This window comes from Hevea brasiliensis, chromosome 17 (genome assembly GCF_030052815.1).
Source record: "Hevea brasiliensis isolate MT/VB/25A 57/8 chromosome 17, ASM3005281v1, whole genome shotgun sequence".
NCBI classification, from domain to species: Eukaryota; Viridiplantae; Streptophyta; class Magnoliopsida; order Malpighiales; family Euphorbiaceae; genus Hevea; species Hevea brasiliensis.
Window position 1 is genome coordinate 10,429,322 of NC_079509.1, and position 25,725 is coordinate 10,455,046.

The 25,725-nt window shown below is 33.0% G+C and overlaps 1 protein-coding gene, 1 long non-coding RNA gene and 2 pseudogenes across 5 annotated transcripts; 3 read left to right on the forward strand and 1 right to left on the reverse strand.

Annotated features, from left to right (window-relative positions):
- Window positions 1–2,758: 2,758 nt before the first annotated feature.
- Window positions 2,759–4,176, forward strand: LOC131175508 (uncharacterized). Its single transcript, XR_009145691.1, has 2 exons — window positions 2,759–2,847; window positions 3,915–4,176. It is a non-coding gene; the product is annotated as an uncharacterized LOC131175508 (long non-coding RNA).
- A 2,129-nt stretch (window positions 4,177–6,305) lies between these two features.
- On the reverse strand, window positions 6,306–11,961 carry LOC110645681 (uncharacterized). Of its 4 annotated transcripts, XM_058139224.1 has the most exons (9): window positions 11,630–11,957; window positions 11,341–11,540; window positions 10,510–10,804; window positions 10,181–10,252; window positions 8,166–8,233; window positions 7,646–7,802; window positions 7,162–7,239; window positions 6,969–7,058; window positions 6,306–6,779 (listed from the first exon to the last, which is right to left on the reverse strand). In XM_058139224.1, exons 2-9 carry the CDS (start codon window positions 11,376–11,378, stop codon window positions 6,639–6,641), a joined length of 939 nt encoding a protein of 312 aa, XP_057995207.1. In that variant the 5' UTR covers window positions 11,379–11,540; window positions 11,630–11,957; the 3' UTR covers window positions 6,306–6,638. The 4 variants fall into 4 exon arrangements, with proteins under 4 accessions (XP_057995207.1, XP_057995205.1, XP_021654598.1 ...); XM_058139222.1 differs by having other exon boundaries at window positions 6,306–7,058; window positions 11,630–11,961; XM_021798906.2 differs by lacking the exon at window positions 11,341–11,540 and having other exon boundaries at window positions 11,630–11,955.
- Window positions 11,962–16,371: 4,410 nt separating this feature from the next.
- On the forward strand, window positions 16,372–18,353 carry LOC110645678 (protein EMBRYO DEFECTIVE 514-like; annotated as a pseudogene).
- A 3,073-nt stretch (window positions 18,354–21,426) lies between these two features.
- Window positions 21,427–22,591, forward strand: LOC110659319 (protein RKD1-like; annotated as a pseudogene).
- Window positions 22,592–25,725: the final 3,134 nt, after the last annotated feature.

Here is a 25,725-nt window from a genome sequence, read left to right on the forward strand (position 1 = left end):
AGACATGAGCAGAACTACCCCACCCATGATTTGGAAATGGCGGCTGTAGTCTTTGCACTAAAAATCTGGAGACACTACCTGTATGGTGAAGTGTGCGAGATATACACCGACCACAAGAGTTTGAAGTACATCTTCCAACAGAGGGATTTAAACTTGAGACAGAGGAGATGGATGGAGCTTCTGAAAGACTATGATTGCACCATCGGTACCACCTGGAAAGGCCAATGTTGTGGCGGATGCCTTGAGCGAAAATCTTCTTGCGCTTTGGCGCACATTTCGGTAGAGAAGAGACCGTTGATTCGGAGGTACATGAATTGATGGATCAAGGTTTAATCCTAGATCCATCGATGAGGGGTATTGTTGGCTCACTTTTCGGTGAGGCGGACTTGAGGGACAGAGTTAGAGTTTCCAAAGACGAGACCAACAATTGATGAAGATCATAGAAAGAGTACAGCAAGGTGAAGGTGGTGAGTTTGGATTTGCCAATGATGGCGCCCTAGTGCAAGGTTCTAGGATATGTGTGCCCGATGTGGACAACCTCAGGAATGAAATCATGCGAGAGGCACACTACACACTGTACAGTGTCCACCCAGGTTCCACCAAGATGTACCATGATGTGAAAGATAGCTACTGGTGGAATGGCATGAAGAGAGACATAGCAGACTTTGTGTCCAAGTGCTTGACTTGTCAGAAGGTGAAGTTTGAACACCAGAGACCGTCAGGGAAGCTGCAAGAGCTCCCTATCCCAGAATGGAAGTGGGAAATGATCACTATGGATTTTGTGACTGGGTTGCCTCGTACCACGCGAGGATATGATTCGATATGGGTAATTGTAGACCGCTTGACCAAATCAGCTCACTTCTTACCTGTAAAGACTACATACTCTGTGGCACAGTATGCCCGGCTCTACATTCGAGAAATAGTCAGATTGCATGGAATTCCGGCTTCCATAATATCTGATAGAGGGCCCCAGTTCACTTCTCGGTTTTGGAGAAAGTTGCAGGAGGCACTTGGCACACAATTGAACTTCAGTACAGCCTTCCACCCTCAGACAGACGGACAGTCCGAAAGGACAATCCAAACACTGGAAGACATGCTTCGCATGAGTGTCTTGGATTTTGGAGGTCAATGGGATGAGCAGTTAGCTTTGGTGGAGTTTGCCTACAACAACGATTATCACTCCAAAGATAGGGATGGCACCCTATGAGGCACTATATGGAAGAAAGTGTAGGTCTCCTCTGTGTTGGACAGAAATGGGGGAAGCGAAGGTGCATGATGTAGACCTAGTGCAGCACACTTCAGAAGTAGTTCCTTTAATCAGGGAACGACTGAGGACAGCTTTCGATGAAGAGAGTAAGAGTTATGCAGTCCCCAGACGGAGGGATGTGGAGTTTGCAGTGGGCGACTATGTATTCCTAAAGGTTTCTCCAATGAAGGGAGTCATGAGATTTGGAAAGAAGGGCAAGTTGGCACCTCGGTATATTGGACCTTTTGAGGTTACTGATAGAGTGGGAGCAGTTGCCTACCGGTTGGAGCTACCACCCAACCTCTCTCACGTTCATCCCGTGTTTCACATCTCCATGCTCAGGAAATACATTCCCGATCCTTCTCACGTACTGCAGCCGGATGTGATAGAGCTAAAAGAGAACTTGACATTTGAGGAGCAGCCTGTAGCCATAGTGGACTACCAAGTGAGACAGCTGAGATCTAAACAGATCCCTATGGTTAAGGTTTTGTGGAGGAGTCAGTCAGTGGAAGAGTGCACCTGGGAGTCAGAACGGGACATGCGTAGCAAGTACCCGTATTTGTTCAATGTATAATCATGTACTTTATTCTGCCTTGTGTAAAAAATTCGAGGACGAATTTTCTGTAAGGGGGGAAGAATGTAACACCCCAAAATTTTATTAATTATGAGTATTTTTGATATTTAAATTTTATTTAAATTTTAGGAATTTTTTTGAGATTTTTCGGATTTTAAAAATCGGGTTCGATTTTCCGAAAATATAAACTTTGATGATTTTTAAAAATTTATTTAAAGACCACGTGGCAAAACTAAAAATATATTTGGAGTCTACGTATTTTTCTGAGTTTTATGGAATTTTTTCGGAATTTTTGGACCTCGTTTTCGGTCCCGAGGCAGAGTAAAAATTCAAAATTTTGTATTTCGAATCGAACCGGCCGAATCGAACCGGACCGGATCGGACCGGTCGAATCGAACCGGCCCCCTTTCCTTTTTCTTCTCCCGCGCGCGTCTCTCTCTTTTCTCTTTCTTTTCTCTCTCCTCCTCTCCCCTGCGCGCGCGCGTCGCTCCAGTTTCTCCGGCCAAATCCGGCCGATCCGGCCACCGATTGGACCGGGTCTTGTGTCCAAAATCATCTACTCGGCGAGAGCTTTCCATAGACACCAAGAACGCCGAAATCCATCGAGCGGATTGTCCGATTTTTGCTCGGGAAGATTTTCGCCCATTTCGACTTTTGGGCTAGATTTCTCGAAAACCGTGAATCCCACGAGAAAACCGAGGCTACCAGCACGCTCCACTCGACGAGGGCTTCGCGGGATATTAATTTCAAAATTTTCCGACAACGTTTTTCGGTGGGTCCCACGGAAATTTGCAGTGTATTTTCGAGCATTAAATGAGCTTAGAAAATTCTGAAAAATTTATGTACTAACCCCCGTGTTATGGGCTTCGTGTAGGTATTCTCATTTCGCGGAAATTCGACAGTTGACCGGGTTCATAAATTCGGCGCATGCACTGCTACGGAAAAGTCTCCGAATTGGGCCGAGATTTTGCCTACCCCCCCATTGTCAGACGTCCCGAGCGCGTCCCCGAAGTCGGAATCGGCAAAGGTAAACCCGAACCTTGTTTTTTCGTAAATTTCTAGTGCTTAAATAGGATTAAAAATCCGTAAAATATTCGTGGTAGCTTAGAAAATTACGATTCTTTTTGCAATAGCTTAGTAATATTGCTAAGGACCGCGGGGCAAAGTTTTAAAATTTTTAGAGTTGATTTGGGCAGTTTTTGCAAAAATGGTCAATTATAGGGACTAAATTGAAATTTTACATATTGTGATAAATGATTGGTTTGGTGGGCCCAGGAGGGGCTGTGTGATATGACTGAGTTGTGGATATATGGATTGTGAGTATAGAAGTGTGTTTTGAATCCTTTTTCAGGTTGGTTAGGTCCTAGGTATAGGGGGACTCGGATTTTCGGCACGACTTAGGACGTATTTGGGTCTTTTCTTGATTTGTATTGAGTCATTTGTATTAAATGATTGTAATATGATTGTCAGGTGAGCCGGGACAGCCTTCTTCCTCCGCCCAGCCGCCACAGTAATTTGTCGTCAAGTCTGTGAGTAAAATATTAATTTTAACTGTAATTTCGATATTATTATATGTTCAGCATGCCCATGCATCACTTATATGCATATATTTATGTAGTTAAACTCTAGGCACGAATTATGTTGCATTGATAACTGTTAATGTGCCATGAGTGTTGTCGTGGTAGTTTGGAGCAGTGTGCGTGCGTTGGCGTGCGTGTGATGTGGTGTGGACTATGGATAGGACGGGTAGACACGGCTTGAGTTCTTCGCTGGGACCCGGTCCTTCGGGGTAGACACGGCTTGAGTTCTTGGGACCCGATTTGGTATTTAAGTGGAAGTCCGAAATGAGTTCTTGGGCACCAGATTGGATTTAAGAGAGCTGTATAGGGGATCAGCTCCCATATACTATGAATGATGTTACAGGGTGTGTGAGTGCTCCAAATTACCTTTTTGATGCTATGATGTGAATATGGTGTTGATGTTGCATTTCACTATACAGGTTGCATTAGTTTCAGATAGTTATAGAGATTATAGTTAAGATTGATATTTTACTCTCTGAGTCGAACGCTCACTCCTGTTCAAAAATTTTTACAGGCCACAGGAGGATATTTTGTTCTGGGTTAACCTGCTTTTCTACCTCGCAGGTTGTTTATCAATATTGTGTAATTTTAATTACTCCTAGAATTTCCGCATGTGTTAGCAGTATTTATTTGAAATTGGTCTGTAATATTTTTATCATGTTGGACCTGTAAACTTAAATATGTTATGCATGTTGATGGATTGGATGAGGGAGCTGAGCTCCCATTTATTTTATGTTGATGAGTATGTGGAGGGTGAGCTGAGCTCCCAAATTGAGTATTTATTGTGTTTACAGGTCGGGTGAGTCAAAAACTCCCCGTTGGAAAGTCCATTTTATGGCCGGACTCTGTCCGTTTGTTTTCTTGAAATTGGGCCCAAATGGGCCTTAGAGTTGGGTTAATGAATAGTTAAGGCTTACTACGGGCCTCGGGGGCTTTAGGCTGGCCCAGGTCCTAGTGCCGGTCCGGCCCATAGGTTGGGTCGTGACACATTTGAACATTTTTAATAAAATATATATAGACCTTCAAAACTCTACTTCTTCTTTAAATTTTTTTTTGGCTTTGCAAGAAAAATATAATGTGAAAGTGTGATACCAATTTTTTATATATATAAATTAGTTTTCTTGAATGATATTAAATATTCCAAATTGTAAATTACATTAAAAATTAATTAAAAAAAAATATTAAGAGAGATTTTAATAGAGTAAATTTTGAAAACTCCATTCCCAAAATTGAAGAAATTCTTTATTCACATAGGCTAAGATGGGGTTGTGAGTTGTGACATGAACAATTATTCAATATCCATATTCAACTTATCCATTGTTTTCCCCACAATCATTGGGAAAGTGTTTAGATCGTAGAGTGTCTTGTTTCCTACAAACTACCACAACAGCAACATCCAGGATGGCTAATTGCAACAGAAACTAGAAGAGGCCCCACCAATCAAATTTTTTATTGTTAGGAGACCTATATTTATTTGTACAAGTTAATGCTTTGTAAATTCTAAAATACAAATGCTCTCTGGCAAATAACACAATAAATAAATCTTGAAGTTTAAAAAAAAATCTTGAAAAGAATAAATATAAATAATCAATACAAAAACATTTTTGCCATTAACTCATTTGTTCATTTGAAAGAATTAAGAAGGGCACTAACATATCATGAATTTTATTTATTTTAAATAGAAACTTTTTTTAAGTTAAAAAAAAATTAAATTTTTTCATTTTAAATATGAAAATTAGTAAAAAAAATCAATTAAGTTAAATTCTTATAAAATCCTACATTCTAAATAAGGAAATTATAAATAAGAGCAGACAATTTTTGACACGATCCAATTACATAACTTGACACGTAATCAAACAGGTTTAGATTTAGTATAAATAATTTTAGGTTACTTGATACATTTAACCTGATAAAATATCGCAATAACTTATTACTTAATTGGGTTAACAAGTTAATTTATTTTATTTTAATCTATTTAAACCTATTACGACGCATTTTATTTATAACTAAAAATACAATTTTACTTTCAATATCCACACATCAAACAAATTACATAGTGAACTTAAATAAAAAAAAAATTAGATTCAAACATTATAATTGATTTCATTATATTTACTCAATTTATATATGAATAAATTATATGAGGTTAAGAAAGTGAAACTATATAGTAATTCTAAATTTTTTTTAAATATTATTAATATTTGGAAACAAAATTTTATTTATTTTTAGAAATAAAATTAAAGGAATAAATTTAATAAAATTTTAATATTGATTAAAAATAATTTTTAAGAATATACTAATAAATAAATTAAATTAAATTAAATTATTGATATCTTTATTTATTTATTTATTTTAATATTATTTTAATTTTATTTATATGATAATTTTATAGATGTAATTCATTTATATACGTATGAAAAAAAATCATATATATAATTCAATTGATTATTAATTATATGAATATTAAATAGACTCAAGTTCAAATAGTACACTTTCCGTGCAATGGGTCATTAAATAGGTTATACAATCCATTTCCTACGAGTCATTAAATAAGTTATATAAGCCATGTCCTATGATCCATTTAGCTGACTTATTTATTAAACAAGCCATTAAATAAGTTATAAGTTATATGGATCATGTCGTATAACTTAGAATTGCACAGGTCGTGTCATTATTAATAGGTCATGCTCGGGTTAGAAGTTTATGACAATTAATATTCTTGTTGTATAAAAATCAGAGACAACATGACATGGCACAAACTATCACCTCTATTAGCATCCGCATGCAACCAACTCATCAACCATTTCTACCATTAAAGGAATGATCGTAGAGTACAGAAATATGCTCTAGCTAGCCTTCATATTGGCTTAGATAAATGTGTGTAAAATAAAAAAAAAGAAAGAAAGAATTTAACATACACGTGTATTCAGAATAACTTCTTGTTTTTTATACATGGATATAAGCAAATATATTTTCATGGGTACATGAAGAATCATGCCAAACTCACAACAAAACTCTCAGAATATCTTGCTGTCGTGTTCATCTGGACACAATAGCTCTTAACACAAAAGCATCTCAAGCAGCTCAAATGAAAGAGTCATGAAAATACACATGTCAGAAGACTAAATAAAGTGTACTACTAGTATTTTAAAAGTAGGCAACTCCAAGACAGCCTGCACGAGTAAGACAATCACTAACTCACTCGTGTTTCCACAGCAACTATTCTCCAGCCACTTCATCATTGAAGTGGCTCTTGTTGTGGAGTTGTGGCTTGGTGGGGAGTTACTCCAGGTCCAGGTGCAATTGTGACTTGCAAGCTCCGCCGTTGTCCTGCCTGCAGCATGAATGCAACCTCAGTAGCTGCAAGTGCTGCCGCTTCCTGATTCAAAAAAGATTGAAATATATACAAATTAACAATTGTTGAGTTAGAGAATAAGACAACTATGTAAAGACTTAAAATTTTAGCAAAACTATAAGCAAAAGTAAATGACAGGGGAGTAAGTGTGTGAAAGAGAAAATTGAAAGGGCATAGGGGAGGAATAGAGAGGAAAAAGTAGGGAAGGTAAACTTGTCTTTGTCTCCGCCGCTGCAATATACTGATGGCCCAGGCCATGATGTAACATGGGAGAAGAAAACCAGCAGCCCTTATCAGGAAAAGCTGTCGGGTATAAACAATTTTGATTAGAACCACAGCAATGTCAACCATAAATAATTTTAATAAGCATTGCAACAATGCAAGCCTAAAAAAAATTGAAACTTACAGAGAAAAATGCAGAAACATCTTCATCACCATCTCCAGTGAGGGACATAGCATGTCTCAAGAGCAGAAGAGCCATTAACTGCCGAGAGGTGAAAAACATACAATCAGAACTACCCATCCATATAATGTAAAACCCATATTTTAATATCCATTTAAATGACTCGTAATGTGGAATAGAAAAACCACAATGGCAATTGATCACAGATAGCAAATTGCAAGGAACCCAAACCATCCCACATGGGGTCTGGATACAGCTGCCCAATTCAATGCCATTGCCAGGCAGCCTAAGAAGATCATAGATAGAGTAGAAAAAGAAAAAATATATCTATATATGAAGAAAGAATTCACTGTATAGCTACACACTAAGTTATTAACCCTAGAGAATAGTTTCATGATCAATAATAGGAGCCACTAAGATTATGATGTTCCTAAATACTGTAATACAATTAATGCTAACATGACTTTTTGAAAGAATCTTTGCTCACAATTAGAGCCACAGAGCGGCAAAATGCTGCTCCATTAGCACTGGAATCAGCATAATCATCATACTCGGCCTCCAAAAAATGACGTTCTGCTGCTGCCATAGCTAAAATTCGAGGATCATGCAAATCCAAAGGAGTGCCCGCAATGGTCCAACCCTCACTGTGGAAAAAGATTGAGAAATGAAAGCATCATACTAAACCATTTAACAATAGAACAATATACAGCCTCCAGATTGCAGAACTCTCAAAATTGACCCCTAAAAAAAATTAAATAAAGTTGCAAAGCTAATAGCCAAAAGTAATCAAAGTTTCCCCCACTAATTGAACTTTAAAAAAAGAAATTGTAAACATATACTAGGGTCATGGGACCAGCAAACATCAAAGTTAACATGGTGAAACTGGAAAACATTGAATATAAAATAATAATCATGTGTACCCTTTAGCGTATTTCAAAATAAAATCAAAATGGTAATCTGATAAAAGTATTAAATATGGAACCAAGCATATGTAAATTTGAACTTACCTGATATCAATTGTTGCATCTTCTATTGGGGGGGGAGGCGGTGGGGCAGTATAACCAGGTTGGTAAGGCTGTTAATGAGAGATATTTACCAGAAATCAGTGCATGAATTCAGCAATCATCCATAATCAGAACTCAGAAGTACTTCATGCTTACATGGAATAAGTGCTTATGGAACACCGCTTAGCGTAAATTTATGGACTTCTGTATTACATTTTCATCATATTTGGTACTTGAGAATGTGTGGAACGACGCATCATTTATCATGAACCACATTTGGCAAAATTTAAACACATGCAACATTAAAATAAGGCATTCAATTACTAACTCAATTCTATAGTCCACCAATTCAAGTCTCAGACATATCATGAACTAGTACAAAGATCCTTTTTGACAAAGGCAAGACTTTTGGGGTGAATTTATGTACCATGATGAAGCATGCATGTACAACACCCTATGTGTATGATACATTGCTTCCATAAAGGTGAAAAAGAACAACATGGTTTCCATCAGAAAGAATAGGTCAATATGCATACAGGTAAACTAGGGGCACCAGTGTAATTACAATATTCATGTGAAACTTTTGCTTAGAAGTTGAGACACAATTACTAAAGTAGTAGTATATAGTACAACAAGAACAACAACAATAATAACTAAGCCTTAATCCCAAACTAATTAGGGTCAGCCATATGGATTTTTTTTCAGCATTCAACTCTGCTTGAGACCAGTCCAGTATCATTATTCACAAATTGTAAATCTTTTGATAATTTTACAATTATGATTGTAAAATTATGATAATTTTAAAAGCACTCAGCAAGGACATAATTGTCATCATGCCAATCAATAATGAATAGCATTAGCACCTATCATGAAACTAAAAAGTTTTACACGTACTCCTATGAATGGCATTCCCGTGATTTTTGTGTGCTGCAAATCCCCGCAGCACAAACATAGAATTCAAGAATATAACTTGCATAGTTAAAGGATTTGATTCAAATCCAAAAGCCATCATAATTTTGCAGAGAAAAAAAAGCGTGCAAGATAGACAGCGCAACAACAAGAAAGCTCAATAACTTTACAATGTCCATAATATAAAAGCATCAAAGCAATTACCAAAACAATGAATCAAATAACTATAAATAATAGGAAATCAACATCATTTGTGAAAACGCTACAAGGCAATGATGCATCATCATTTCCTCAGTAACTAAATATAAAGGAAAAGGCAAAAGGAATGAACTATAATTAGTGTCACTGTTCTGGGATCTTATGCCATTGAAATTTGCACCATGAATTTTCTAGTGTCAATCAGCTAAATACCTGAACCATTATTCCACATTTACCCTAATGGTCCCAGAAAAACACCTAGAAATAAAAAGAAATTCCATAATTTCTGCAGGTATAAAGCTTTTCCATTAAAAAATAAACTGCTGATAATAGTGAGCAAAAGTTGTTTCAAAACACTGCCAATAGCATCCCCCTTGCCCCAAACCCCTTACAAGAAATGAAGACCAAAATCATTGTGCAAAGAAATATAAGTGGAATTGCCAATTTCTAGCAAATACAACGCATACTAAAGTAGAAAATAAAATTTCTAAGGGGATCTGGGCACTCAAGCAATATAAATCACTAAATACAAAAACCACCAACAAGCAAAAAACTACATTTCCAAAATGTTTACATAAAAATGCCCAAATTGCTTCTTAAACTCCATATTTGCAGTATACCTCTTAAAAATTTAACTTGGGAAGGTAAAACACTAAAACTTGTCAAAAAGACAAAAAATATGACATAGAACATCACTTAACTTGATAATAAGACAACAGCCTATAAAGCAATTTTTATGATTCTACAATTAACTAGTATTTTGCCAAGCAAGAGAAACTACAGTAGTGTAGTACATACTTCGTATTTCCACACATTTCTTCATTTCCCATAAATAAAAACCTTAAAATAGGCATGTTCAACAAACATAACCATAGCACAAACTGCAGATGCCATAAACAAGAATACGTTACCTGGTGACATATCTCACAAGTTATGTCCCCTTTTTCATTACACCACCGCTGAACACATTTCCTGTGTGCGAACTGGGAAGGTAAAACTTGTCAGCCTCGACGTTGAATCAATGAGATTAAAGAGGATACATTTAAGTATATAAAATAAAATATAAAGTCACTTAATTGTATGTAGAGGAGGAAACATATTGAGCTTTTACCTACAAGTAATGGTAGTGTTTCATGCCCATAAAATTTTTTAAAACGAGGAGAGGGTGCAGGGGTGGAGAGACTCTCCCTTGATATTCCTACTTTTCATTTATCTAAAAGGACACAACAAAGATTAATACCTTCAAGCTACCACTACAAGCACAAGGGGCCTCCAAATTACTAATGCTGTCCTCTTCCTGGCAAATGCGGCATTCCATTGTTTGAATAAGTGGTTCTTCTTCCTCAGATATGCCATGTTCCCCCACTTCCTCAACATTAATAACACAAGTGTGTTCATCAGCAGTATGAGACGATGAACACTCCCCAGAAGATGCTGACTCCTTATCTCCTTCCATTGATTGCAAACTTTCAGGTGTTATGAGACGATCAGCACACAAAACCAGATGATCACTCATTGGTATTTGATAGGAACTCCTGTCACACCACGCCAGAATAAGTTAGTCCGTCAGACTCCAAACATCAAGCAAGGATGCTTGAAATGCAGTAACATATGCAAGCTGTAAGCTTTATGAACTTCAATCTGGGGCATAATGGTTAGATTAAACTGTGATAATTCTACATTTTTATTGCTGAGACTCTTAATTAGAAAAACTCAAAGTGATCTCTTTGTCTCTGAAATGCCATCATTGGGACTAAATAAAATACTAGACATTCAAGCTTCCACTTCACTGTCTTATGCTTAATTTACTGAGCAACCAAACAAAAAGCACATGAAATATGTGTTGCTTTTGTTTCTCTAATCATGAAATATAAAGCCACAAGCTTCACCGTGCAAATATAAACCTAACCCAAGAAAAAAAGGGCAGCGAACCCCAAATAAAACATGCCAATCTCTAGAAGTCAACACGTTACATCTGCCTGTTTGGAAGCTAAGGAAATGCTGGAAAACTCCATACATCCAAATCTTTGTAGCTCAACTCAATCAATTGGGTCCATATACTTCTATTTACCTAGGAAATTTTTCCCAAATTGCCAACACAAACAGCATAAAGAAAAAGACCCTTTAATTTTTACAGTCTATCGAGTTTTTCCCCTCAGTTTCTCAGCAGCCAAGCAAAACCCACATAAAAAAATTCCCAATCTAACCCAAACCATGAAGATGAGAAATGTCAGTCCCATTTCCATTCAATTCAATGATCGATAGAGAAACCTAAAAATCAAAGATCACGATCAAACGAAAACAAAAGAAATAAACAAAATTACATCTTGACAGATTAACAAGAAGAAATCGAAAGGTACCTGGAAATGCGACACAAGAAAATAAAACACGCTTTTGGGTTGTGGGTGTTAAGCTTTTCAAAGAAAAGTCTAAAGCTTCTGAGTCTCGTTTTTTCCTCTGCTTTTGTTTGCTTTTGACATAATGAAAATAATTGTTATTTATATTTGTCGAGGCAAACAGAAAGAGAGAGAGAGAGAGAATTAAGGTTTGGTTTAGCCGAAGCTGTCTGGCTATGGATTTAGGCTATAGGTTTGGTAACGTTGGATGGATCAAAGTTAGGTAGTAGGTCAATGTCAAGAAGCTCCCATATACTTTCTCGGAGGCTTTTGCAATCGCACCATCCTCCCCTCCACCACCACCAACCCCCACACACCCCCCCCCCCCCCCCCCGGGGGCAGCCAATTATTTTTTTTTTCCTTTTTTTTTTAAAAAAATAGCTAATTAGTTAAGTTGTGAATTGTAATTAGAGTTTGATTTATTTTTTATAATATTTAATTTAATTTAAAAGTTAATTAAAATTATTTATAAATAAAAAATTATAAATAAATTAATATTAATTTAACTTATAAATTAAAAAATTAATTTAAATAAATTTAAAATAAATAAATAAATAAATATACATTACTTTATTTTAAAATTATTTTTTTAATTAAGTAAAAAATTATATTATCTTAATAATTTTAAAAAATATTAATATTATTCTATTTTAAAAATAATAACACTTAATTATATATTTTATTTAGTAATTTTAATAAATTAAATTATTTTTAAGTAATTTTTAATTAAATATTTAAATTATTTAAAATTTATTTTTAAATATTTTTATTAAATAAATAATTATTTATTTTTAATTTGACACATAAATTAAAAAAAAATATTTTAATAAGTAACAAAACCAGTGAAGCTGAACAAATCAATACAAACCAATCAATAATTAGTTCTTCAACAGATATATTAAATAAAGTGTTAACTGTTAAACCATCATTGTTTGGTTAATTTTATTTACCATTTCTTAGAATAAAATGTTAGAAACTATAGGACATATAAAATTAATGTTTATTTACCATTTTACATGTGTTTTTATCTTTATTTTTTATTCAATCTCGTTAATTTTTTTAAAATATATATATACGTGTACAAATAATGGGTATAAATATTTTTTTATTATAATGGGAAGGTTAATTATTTATTTTATTATTATTTAAAAAAAAAAAAGCCTTCCACCCTCAAAGAAATATCATATGCCAACATGCCAATACCCACCAAGACGAAGACCAATAACAACAAATATAATTGCTTTTTCATTTTTATAGATGAGAAGGTTAGATTATGTCTTTTAAAGACTCATTCTCATGCAGACCATGTTGACGATTCTAGAACAAGTATGAACAGTTGGTGCTTCCTCATGTGATGATGTAACAGCTTTGCCCAGAAAGTTTTGGCCTTCGCAAGTCATAGTCAAGCTAAGTGCACTAATGGCCTGTTTGGATTAACTGTTGAATACAACTGAGAACATTGATATTGATCATTGTTAATGATGGTGATAACTGATAGCTGATGATAGCTGTTTTATATTAAGTGTTTGGTAAAATTATATTTAGCTGTTGTTGTTAATATGTGAAATGACTAACAAGGGTATATATCATATAATTTATTTTATTATTTAAATAAATATAAAATTATAAATTTATTACATTATATTATTTATTTTATTATTAAATTAAATATATAATTATTAAATTAATATATTATATTATTTAAATAAATATATAATTATTAATCTTTTATATTATATCATTTATTTTATTATAGAAATAAGAAAATAATTATTTTTTAAAGATAATTAAATAATTTTAAAAATATAGATAAAATAATAAAATAATTATTATTGTTAATAGAAAAATTTATAATTAATTTTAAGTTTTTGGATAAAAATAAATATTTTATATTTTATGTTATTAATAAAAAATATTTTAACAAAGTTGAAATACATTAATTAAAATATTAAAATTATAAATAAAAAAATAAAAATATTAATAATATTAATTTTCAAGTTAAATAAAAAAGGATAATATGGTCAAAATAAAAAATAAAACCAGATCATTATCACCGATGAGAAAACTCTAAAAATAGAGTGATAATCAAATGGTGATGGGTATCATATCAGTTACCCATCAGCTATCAGCTCTATTTTTTTAAGCTTGTCAAACACCACAATTTACCTGTTTGGGTGTCTATCAACTATCAGCTGAACCCAACAGGTAAACCAAACACCCCCTAAGTCTACTTCCATAATTATGCATCCATATATCAAAATCAAAATTCAAAAGCAATGCCTTCTTTTGCCATTTGGTGCAGAATGTAGGCCCAAAAAACAAATCTCAGGCCCAACAAAGCCAATCTCAAATAACAATATGAAAGGAAGGTGATCGCAAATTAAGTTTATCGTATCAATTCTTAAGTAGCTTGGGTCAAATTGTTTGTGTTTTCAAAATCATATAAATTAATTGTTTATATTTCCCTCCATGCATCCTGTCACCCCACAAATGTTAGCTCCCGAAGAGGTCCAGGCTGACTTAGTCTTGGGGAGGACTAAGGCCGCACGGGTTGCTTGAGTTTGGCGTTGATAGACTCTCAGTCCGTGACAATCCTCGCTCACTAGCCAGCACAAATAATTGATTTTTTGCCCCATTTCTTCAAAACCCCAACAAAGTTTTCAATTTGTCCATATATATTTATCATCTTGCATGGCTCAGAGGAGAAAGGAAACTATGAAGCTTGGCTTCTTCTCCCGTTATCGTGACATGCAATGGATAAAGGGAGGAGGGATTGTTGTTCTTCAAAATGCTCTTTCCAGTGCGTGAATTTTACAGGGGGGAGGCAGATAAAATTTTAGATTAGAATTGAATTCAGAATGAGCTTGGGCCAAGGCATATTGAGCCCAGATAGCTCAGCCCAACCTAAAAGTATCTGTATATGAATAATATGATATTTATAAAAGATAATTACATCAACAATAAGGTTTCTCTAATTTTATATCGCCTTGTTTAATTTTTTTATTTTAGTGATTGATTTCAAGTTCATCATTAGTATTAGAATTTTTAGTGATTGATATTTATTGGATTTTTCGATTAGCAACATATATTAATTATTTAATTATTATCTCTATTCGATACATATTAATTTACAAGTATTTAAATAGACGAGATTATGAATTTTTTTATTTTATTTGTTAAATATTAAAAAAAGACAACGACTCATTCATAAATTTATTATTCGTAAAAGGTGAAAATAATTTATATAATGTTATTTTCTTTTATTTTTTATTACTTACCGAAAATTGGTTTCATAAAAGATCATTATATGCTGTGAATTTTATTTTTTTTTAATTACAAGAATCTATCATTTTATGAGAATTAATATTTTTCCAATTTCTTCTTCCCGAGAGTTAGGAAAACAAAGAAAAATCATTTTCTTAATGCAAAAATTATGTTCATGGAAGCATTCATCTTCGGTTTTGTATTTACCAGGAACCCATAAAGAAAAGCCTCTACCACGTGAATTAGCCTCAGAGATCCTAAGAAAAGAGAGAAAAGGAGAACGATGCTTCCTCTTGTTTTCACCATGCATGATGTTTCCTTTCCTTTTATTTCACTGCATGATGTTTTTTCTTTATCTCTATCATGTAGAAGAACTTTAGCCTCTAAAATAAATAATCTTATAGAAATTTCTCATATTTTTTAAGTAGAAAAGTTTGTTCTTTCACTTTTAAATCCCTACAATATTTATAGAAAAGTTCATAAAAATATACAGACCGAACTGATACTTAGACAATAATTACCATACCTAAAATTGATTAATAATCAATTCACCTGAATTCATTTCATACTCAGTCTACTCAAATCTATTTCAAATTTGATTATTATTACTTGAATAATATATGAACCCATTTAATTTTATATATTCAACGTATTCTTGCCGCATATGCTCGTCTATCAAACTAACATCTCAAAGAAAGTGTGTAAATAAATGCATTGAAGGGCGAAAACAGTCTATTTGTATACAGCTTTTTATTCTGAAAACAAGAATTTGACATCCGCATCTTCAAGATCTAAAATGTTCATTTACCTTTCGCATGTAGTGTGGAGTTCTATGTATATGGAATGATACAACAAGAATTTTGTCGCACTTTTTTGGTACACGAGAGATCATACAAGATTGAAAAATCCATAAGAATGATTAGTGGCGGGATTAAAATCTAGACATAAGCTGTGAATGCTATGCAAATACAATAATAAGCAAATATATATTATACATTTTGAGTATCAAGTATTAGTTTTTTTGCTAAATTACAAACAATAACATGAATTCTTTTAATTGAAACACTTAAAATACATTTTTACAATTTATCACTTCAATTTTTAATTTTTTTTTTTACAAATATTTACTTGGATATATATGTGTACAATATAAATTTTCACTCTCGTAAAATTTAGGTAGAATAATTTTAAATAAATGTATAATTATTATAAATATTTAATTGTAATAATTTTAATAATGTTAAGGTAAGAAAAATAATAAGGTAAAAGTTGTTTTCAAAAAAAAAAAAGGTAAAAGTTAAATACATAAAAATAAAAAAGAAAAGAAAATCTAAAAAATAGATTAGTTATGCAAATTTTTTTTTTTTTTGTTAAGGTTTAAAAGTTAGGGTTTTATGCTTTGAAAAAAAGGGTAGGGTTTTATCTCTCTTCTTCATATAGGCATGGCAGAAGAGAAGTCAACTGAACCCACCACAGCCAAACAGAAGCAAGTCGACCCAGTCGCGGAAGACATGAATGTCGTGGAGGAATCAGCCGCTAATGGCGCGAAGCGGACATGGGAGGAGGAAGGAAATGACGAGGTAATGAAGAAGCCGAAGGTGGACAACGCAGTTGAGGAAGAGAGATTAGAGAAGCTTGAGGGAGAGGAGAAGGAAGCCAACGAGGAAGGGGAGGAACAAAAGGGGGAGATAGCTCTGGTTAGCTTGGGTCCAAAGAGTTTAGGATCCTCGGTGGGGATGCTTGATTATTTCTACAATTTCCTCCATTCTTGGCCTCCGAATCTCAATGTCAACAAGGTTTTTTTTTTTTTGATATATTGGTAATTAAATTAAAGAGCAATCGTCAATGATAAAGTAGAAATGTCCAATTTTTGAGTTTTGAATAGTCTAAAAAATAATGAGAATTAAGTATGATAGTTTGGTTTTTATCAAGTGGAAGGTCTGTTATCTTTGATAGTTTTCATGCAATTTTCCCCTGTTTGGCCAGAAAGCAAGGGAGTATAAGGGGAAAAAAGGGAAAATTAGTGGCTTCCAATGAGGTAAACATGTAATTGATTAAATTCACTGCACTAATAGGGATTAATATGTTGCGTGATAGAATAAGAAGTAACACCGCCATGTGGTAGTTGTTGATGTGAAAATAACCAAGTGTGGGTTTTGGGGGCTGCTGCATTTTTTTTTTCCAAAATCACTTTCAACTTATAAGATCATTGTGATGATATTGACACCCATTAGAAATACTGCCCTGGTACACACATTTTAATCCCTTGAAGGTTCTCTCAATGCTTAAAGCCAAAATCATAGTATCAAAACTTATTATTTGTAATCTTTTAACTCATATTATTTGTAATCTTTTAACTCAAGTATGACATGTAATTGCAGGATAAATACTCAATATAAGTATTTTCATAAAAATTATTAAATTTTAATTTCTTTAATAAAATTCTCTTAACTTTAATTTAATTTTATAAAAGTCTAGATGATGGGAAATTAAAAATTTTTAACTTAACTTGCTAACCTATCAATCATTTTACAAATAAAATTATCTTATTTTATTTTATTAGCTCCTTAAAAAAAAATATGATGCATAAAACTCATTCGGCTAATTAACCTCTTTATTATCAAACCCTTCCATTTTCTTTCCATTTCTTCTCCATTTAGTGATTTTTATCAAAACACGCATAAAGATCGTATGTGAGAATTACCCTATAATTGTATGCTTTGCTGGTGTCAATGAAAGATCTAGTTGAAGTTAAATTAATAAATTCACTGTGAAAGATATGAAATCCACGGGATTCTTATGAGAAACCAGGATCTTTTATGAATAAGTGGTAAACTTAATCTTCCTGGTTCTTGCATCCTGTAAAACAGGACGCCACAACAATTCCCATTTCAACTCTCAATTCTTAGCCACTAGTGGACTATTTGCCCCGTATACACAAAAATAATGTCTTCAGTTGTGATTTATTATCATCATGGATGGATTTTGATGGTTGACGGGCGGGATGATGCAATAACTTTCCACTTGATGATGTCGAAGCCTTTTGATGTCCATATATATACTGTTTCGTTTATGCATTTGATTCTTGGTAAACATTACAGTATGAGCAGATGGTGTTGTTGGACATGCTTAAGAAGGGCCATTGTGAGCCTGAGAAAAAGATTGGCGTTGGAATCCAAGCTTTCCAAGTCCGATATCATCCAATGTGGAAGAGTAGATGCTTCTTCCTGATTATGAACGATGATTCTGTTGATGATTTCAGCTTCAGGAAGTGTGTGGATAAAATACTTCCCTTGCCAGAGACATGAAAATAAAATCTGATGGAAAATATAAGGGTCATGGTGGAAAAGGTTGTGGTGGCGGTTTTGGTGGAAGAGGTGGCCGAGGCCGTGGCCGGGGCAGAGGTGGTAAGTCAAGAAACTGAAGCATTTTCTTTGTTTTACCTAGGGTAAAAGGTATCTAAAAGAAAAAAAAAAAATCATAATCACTTATTTTTCTTCTGTATTTACCCAGCTAAGCGACTATTTTTGTCCCAGTTTTGACTATCAGACGTCAGTGGTTTCTCGATAGTTGCTGGAGACCTTTAGTTTTGGCAATTTTATCTCTTCCTGTTTTGAGTTGTGCATTCTCTGCCACTGTTTTTTCTCCTTCATCTTTCCTTCCATTTCAATGTCATGTATTGCTATGTATTGGAATATATTTTTTGATTAGACATTAAAGCTATTCCCTAGTTCATTGCCATTCAGAGGATTTGGATTTGAGTTTAAGGCTCCGATTGTTTTACAAAAAATAATTTATACATGAAAAATATTTTCTTAAAAAATATTTTTTATGAAAATATTTTTCATTATTTAGGTTTAATGTTAAATTAATAATGTATTTATTTCGTATATTTATAAGTGTGTTCATATTTTAATAAGATTATTAAAATTTAAAAAATAAAAAAATGACTTTTTCTTTTTAAAAATAAAAGTCATTTCCTTAAAAAATGATTTAATTTTTCTTTTAATCAGAAAATATTCTTCGTTTATTAACCTTTATGAATATTTTAAACACTAAAAAATATAAAAAATATTTTTCAGAAGTATATTTTTTATGAAACAAAGGAGCTTAAATTGCTTAAAAAAAAAAAAAAGGAAGAAGTGACAAATCGGCAAGTAATAACTTAATACATTTAATGTGTGAAAAAAAAGAGTATAATTAAGGTGAATGTCTCTGGTACTTCAATTATAATAAAACCTTCAGTTTGGGCCAAAGCTAAGTTATTAGGTTGAGTTCAAATTCTGCTAGGCTCTCTATTTTTCTTTTTATTTACAATTACTTGTTACATTATTAGTTTAATTATTTTAATTTAATTAATTTCAAATAAATTTGATAATATAATTAATAAAATATTCAATTAAATCAATTTAATAAAAATTTTTAATGAATTATTAATTACATCTTATATATACAATTATAAAATTATCAATATATAAAATTTTTACATATATTTTTAGATTGGCCACGATACATTTAAATTGTTTAATTAACATTTTTAACAATTTATTTTATATTGGTATTTTTCTGAAAAGTATAAAATTAATTATCTTTATTTATTTAAATTTTCATGTTAAATAAATTCAATTGATATCTTAATTAATATAGTAAAAAAAATAATTTCCACGGAAATTAAGCATAAATGAATGTCCATTATAATTTTTTTTTTAGGGAAATGCACATTATAATTTTGAAATTATATTCAGTAATTGAATTATATCATCACATTACTCTTCTTTCTATTTAATTATTTTATTTTTTTCCTTTCATAATACTAAATAAATTCAACAATCGATATTCATTATTTAGATAACGCTTAAGAATCACAATAAAAATTTAAATTAAGCATTTAAATTTAATTATGTTTATTATAAATGTTGTTAAAATTATATTTTATAAAACAGAAAAAATAAAATAAATTTGACAATATATTGTTCTAATAACTGATAGCTATTATAGCAGTTACTAATTATTTTATTAGTTGTTAATTGCTTCGTATTAACTGTTTATACAGTAATTTAAAATAGAAGTGTTCGGTAAAAATAATTATTAAATATAAAAATAATGATATCATCTTTTTTTATCGTAATCAAAACACATCTAAAAGTTAAGAAGGTAACATTTATAGATTACTACATTAACCTCTAAACATTAGTAATACAGCTACTAAATAATATAAATAAGATAAATAATATTTTAATTACAATCGAAATAGTATTTCTTTAAAAATTATTGTTAAATAGGACTGAGATGAATTTAAAAGTAACCTATTCCTTAACAATTTTGTTCAGAATCTATTTAAATATTTTCCCTTTTATATTATTATTATTATTATTAGTTACATATGAGTTTAATGTTCATATTTGGATAATTGTTTTTGGTTTGTTGTGCCGATAAAATACCCTTCTTAAGGGTTTAGTTCCATTCCCATACTTAACCCAAACACAGAAAAAGAGAAAAATGGAGAATATTTATTGGCAGAATAATTAAGAATAAATTGCTAAACGCTCTTCGCCCACGAACTCATTAAGCAAGTGATTATTGTAACCCTTTTTCCTTAATTTAAAGCCAATAATACCAAACTGATTTAATATAACCACTCAATAACAATTAGGGAATACATAAATTTGGTCTATCATTATCTATTAATCACACCGCACTAATTAACGTTATCTGTAACTCACTCATTTCCAATAAATAAGAAAAAAAAAATGATTGGTACGTTACCATGACCTACAACTCTATCTATCTAAGAAAAACAAGGCTACGTTTATTTTGAAAACATAATTTATATGTAGAGAATTTTTTTTATAGTAAATATTTTTTATTTTTTATAAATATATTTTTTTTATTTAGTTATAATATTAAATTAATGATACGTATTTATTTCATATATATATATATAAATAAGTGTCATTAAAATTTAAAAAATAATAATTACTTTCCCTAAAAGAAATTACTTTCTTTGAAAATAATTTAATTTTTTTAATTAAAAAATATTTTTTATTATTAATTTTTTTAAGTACTTTAAATATTAAAAATATAAAAAATACTTTTAAAAAAACTTTTGGTGAAATAAATGAACCTAATTATTTTTTAATTGAAATTATCTCAAAGAAGTGTAATTGTGTAAAAAAAAAAAAAAAAATCTTATTGCATTGTAAATCTCACAAGCACACCCGTATGCTGTAACACATAAATGAGAATTATTCATGCATGGCCAGTTATACCATGCGACGGCGCACAATCTCCCAGGAATTAAATACTATCCTTAGATTCATTTAAGATTATCGAGTGCGTGTGCATGTATATATATCCCCTTTTGCGACTCATCTTCTTCCTTAACTCCATTAATTCCCTGCAATTTGCCAACTCAATAGCAACTACTCTCGTTCCAAACTACAAGAAATATACTTTTTCGATCTCTTTGTGTGAGCGTGCTTCTGTGTGAAGAATATATGGCAAGCCAAACAAAAAATGATGGGTATCAAATTGTGTCCAAACTGGAAAATCCTATAATCGAAATACCTTCATATAGTTTCAGGTATTTCAAGAATTTTAACATGACTTCGTTTGATTTCTTTTGTTATTCTTTATATTCTGATTAATCCCTTTTTTTCTACCTTTCTTCTACGTGTGGTGTTAGTGGAAATGTGTTTTCTATGGTGGATTGGCAAAACGAATTAGCTATACAAGATATATTTCTTGATGCTTGTCCTTTGATGGAGAGCGTCGTTCCTGATCTTTTATATGCTCCGTTGGAGATTCGACAAAGTACTATTCAAGGTGATAATGCTCTTATATATTTTTTAATGTAATTTTCCACTGCTTTTTGAACTAATTATAAGATTTGATATCTTACTTTCTTCTCATTTGCAGAGGATATCAATGATCTTGCTGTTTGGAATGAGTTGGGTTCTTTATTTGATAACCAGAAGCAGCTTCTTCTTATGTGCGATAGCACTAGAGATTCATCGATCACAGAACCATCAAGGGAAGAAAAGAAGGCTAACAAATGCAGAGAACAAAAGGTCAATAACAGTATTTCCAAAGCTTTATCAAGGCAAACAATATCCAAGTATTTCTACATGCCTATAACCCAAGCGGCAAAGGAACTGAACGTGGGCTTGACCCTTCTGAAAAAAAGATGCAGAGAGTTGGGGATTCGAAGGTGGCCGCACAGGAAGCTGATGAGCCTCCAAACCCTCATTAAAAATGTGCAGGTACGTACCAATATATCAACATGTATCTACTTTGTTTCATACCGTTTGCATATTAGGAGTTCATCTTCATGTTGATGAATTGGGTTGTGCAGGAAATGAAGAAGGTGGAGGGGGAAGAAAGTGAAGAGAAACTAAGAGAAGCCATAGAAATTTTAGAGAGAGAAAGGAAGATGTTGGAGGAGACTCCTGACATGCAGCTAGAGCACAAAACAAAAAGGCTGAGACAAGCCTGTTTTAAGGCAAATTACAAGAAGAGAAAGCTTACGGGCATGATGGATAGACCATCATGTTCTTCAAGTGCCACCATTGCTTGTGAGATGATAGATGAAGATGAAGATGAGGATGAGGAGATCAAATCCCTCTTGGCAGATCCAATTCTCACACCAATATGATGCTCTGAGTTCGAGTGCAATCAATCTAATTAAGCTGTTGGCAATGTTCTCCTTCATTTATTTATTTGTTTTTTTTTTTCGAACTTTTGTTTTGCTTAATACTTCTATATTGCATTTTCTTTTTATATATATTGACAATTGACTGATATACAGCATCCCGTGTTCTTTTTGTAGCTTGACTAAAACCTGGAATTATAGCCTCAGAACAAGTGATAAATCTTAGCAGACTGATCACTGCAGCTAGCTCAAAATTTTATTTGGATTACTTGTAGCCTTTTGCTCCTTTTTTAGAATATATGTTTCTTAAAATGAACTAATGCTTTGTATTAATATTTCTTATTGTTGTTGTCGTTATTAGCTCAAGGAGTAATAAGGACGAGTCCGCCTCTCAGGAGAAATAAGGATGCCATGTTTTTAGGCTTGAGTAAAGGAGTGATAAGGGGAATTCTGTAAATATTGTATATTTGAATGAGTCTTTGTGGTTGAGATTCTTTGGGTAATTCGTTCCCTTCCAAGTGATAGTCTTCATTATTTTTCTCCTTTTTTTCAGCAACCTCTGTTATTATTCTTTTTATTTAAGCTGAATGTATACTGTCAATTGGATCATTGAGGTTTCACATTAATAAAATTACATCTTCTTCACTTTGTTATCTTGGTATCAGAGCCTCAACGATCTGCTCACCATGGCTTCTTCTCTGAATGTAGCCAATTTTGTTACCTTAAAGCTCAAACAATCAAACTATCCTCTGTGGAGAGAACAACTTTTGAGTTTAGCTGAAAGTCAGGAATTGTCGGATCATTTGGTTAATGGCTTTCCTGAAGATCAGAAATTCGTTACCCCTCCCAATCCAATTCCAGAAAACTATCAACCACAGCAATCAGACATCTTCAAGGCGTGGCAAAAGTCTGATAGATTACTTGTGGGTGGATCTATGGCTCCCTTAGTGAGTAATCACTCGTACTTGTCATCGGACTAGAAACAGTTCATTATTTTTGGAGTGAATTAAAAGATGCATATGCACAAGATTATCAAGAGAGGGAATTTACCCTCGAATGACAATTGACCTATTTTCGCAAAGATGAAAATCGGTCCATCACTGAACATGTGCGTTTGTTTATAGAACTCTGCGACAGTTTATCTGCTATAGAGATAAAAGTACACGATGAAGAAAAAGTATTTTGTCTCCTTACGATGCAGGACCAAGATGCGAAGCGTTTACTACGACGATGCTTAAACCACCGCGACCCAATTTTAATGAACTGGTCTCTCAACTTAGAATTTAGACCCGGCGAGTGTGGTTTTCCACGTAAGCGAATCTGGTCTTGATCAAATTTCGCATGTGGCTTTTATGGAAATCAACGAATTCATCCGGTAATTCCTCGAATCGCGTCTAGATTTAATTCCCAAGGCGTGGTTTTCAAGCCCGACAAGCATAAAACCCTTTTCCAAACAAAGAGTCGTATTCTTCCCAACGGCGACCTCCCGGTGGTCGTGAAGAATGACACCGGTGAACGAGTGTATAAGAGCGAAGTGTGTCAATCTCGCATGAGAGATGGTCACATCGCGAAGATTTGCTGGTGGATTCCACAAGAAAAACAAAGCAGCCCTGCTCAAGCTCTTTCGGCACTCACATTGGATACTGATGTTGTAGATACTAACTGGGTTGCAGACTCTGGTGCATCGAATCATATGACAGGTAACAAAAATCTATTCCATAAACTTACTGACTATTATGGACCTGATTCCATAACCATCGGTGATGGACCGTTTCTATCCATCGATGGTGTTGGAATGACGTCTATAGAACAGAAGCAAAAATTATCACTTTCAAATGTCTTTTACATTTCTGCTCTAAAAAGAATTTACTTTACGTAGGCCAATTAATGAGATGATTATCACGTGAATTGTGAATTTTCTAATGTTTCTATTTCTGTTAAGGATCGACAGATGGGACAGGTACTGCTACAAGGGCCACGGAAAAATAACCTTTATATCTTGTCAGGGAATCCGAAAGCATATTTTTCCAATCGATTTAGATGCGGAGCAATGGACATATGGCATCAACGATTAGGACACCCTCAACCTTCTACGATTTCTATTTTGTTTAATAAGAACCTTATTGATGTTAAAGGTTCCTTGCATTCTAAATTTTTATGTGATAGCTGCCAATTAGGCAAATTGAGCAAATTTCCATTTAGTTTGTCTTCCAATAAAAGTACCACTGTATTTGAAAAAGTTCATTGTGATTTATGGGGACCAGCCCCTGTTTTATCTTTTGCCAAATTTAAATATTATGCTTGCTTGGTAGATGACTATTCTAAATACTCTTGGCTTATACCACTAAAGAAAAAATCGGATTTCTTTGTTGCTTATAAAGCTTTTGAACAGTTTGTGCTAAGACAATTTGGGAAGACCATCAAGGTTTTCCATTCCGATGGAGGAGGTGAGTTCTTGAATAATGCTTTATCTTCACATTTTCTTTCACAAGGTATTAAACATCAAGTGTCGTGTCCTCATACACCCAAGCAAACAGGTGCTGTCGAACGACGACACCGTTTTATTCGTGAATTAGGATTGACGATGATGTATCATAGTCATGTGCCATTGTCTATGTGGGTCGATGCTTTTCAAACTGCTGTTTTTTTAATAAATAGGTTGCCTACTTCTGTGCTAGGGAATGAAACACCATATTTTAAATTGCATGGAACTCATTTTGATTATAGCTCCCTACGTGTCTTTGGTTCTAAGTGTTTTCCATATATATGGGACACAAGAGGTCATAAGTTTGATCCTAAGTCTTGTTTATGTGTTTTTATAGGGTATAGTGAAAAACACAAAGGTTACAAATGTTTCAATCCCAAAACTAAGAAAATAATAATATCTCGACATGTGAGCTTTGATGAAAATGTTTTTCCGTATAAATCTGCATCTCCTAATAAAATGTTTGTTGACAAGCTTATGGATTCTTGGTTACCATCTGCGAGATTACGATTTTCCACTAAGTTACGAAGAAAGTGCGAGTCGGATGTATTACCAGTTCCTATACCAGCAACACATGACAATCGGACTATAGGAGATCATGAAACAGAATCTGATCCTACAAGTGAGTCTCCACTAGCAGCTCATCATTCACACTCTGAT

Excerpts from the sequence above, each read along its gene's own strand:
- LOC110645681 (XM_058139222.1), bottom strand. The coding sequence starts at position 11,378 with ATGCTGTTTGTGTTGGCAATTTGGGAAAAATTTCCTAG. Across the intron at positions 10,805-11,340 it reads ATTTGGGAAAAATTTCCTAG|GAGTTCCTATCAAATACCAA; the intron begins GTAAATAGAAGT and ends GTGGTGTGACAG. Across the intron at positions 7,803-8,165 it reads GATGCAACAATTGATATCAG|TGAGGGTTGGACCATTGCGG; the intron begins GTAAGTTCAAAT and ends CTTTTTCCACAG.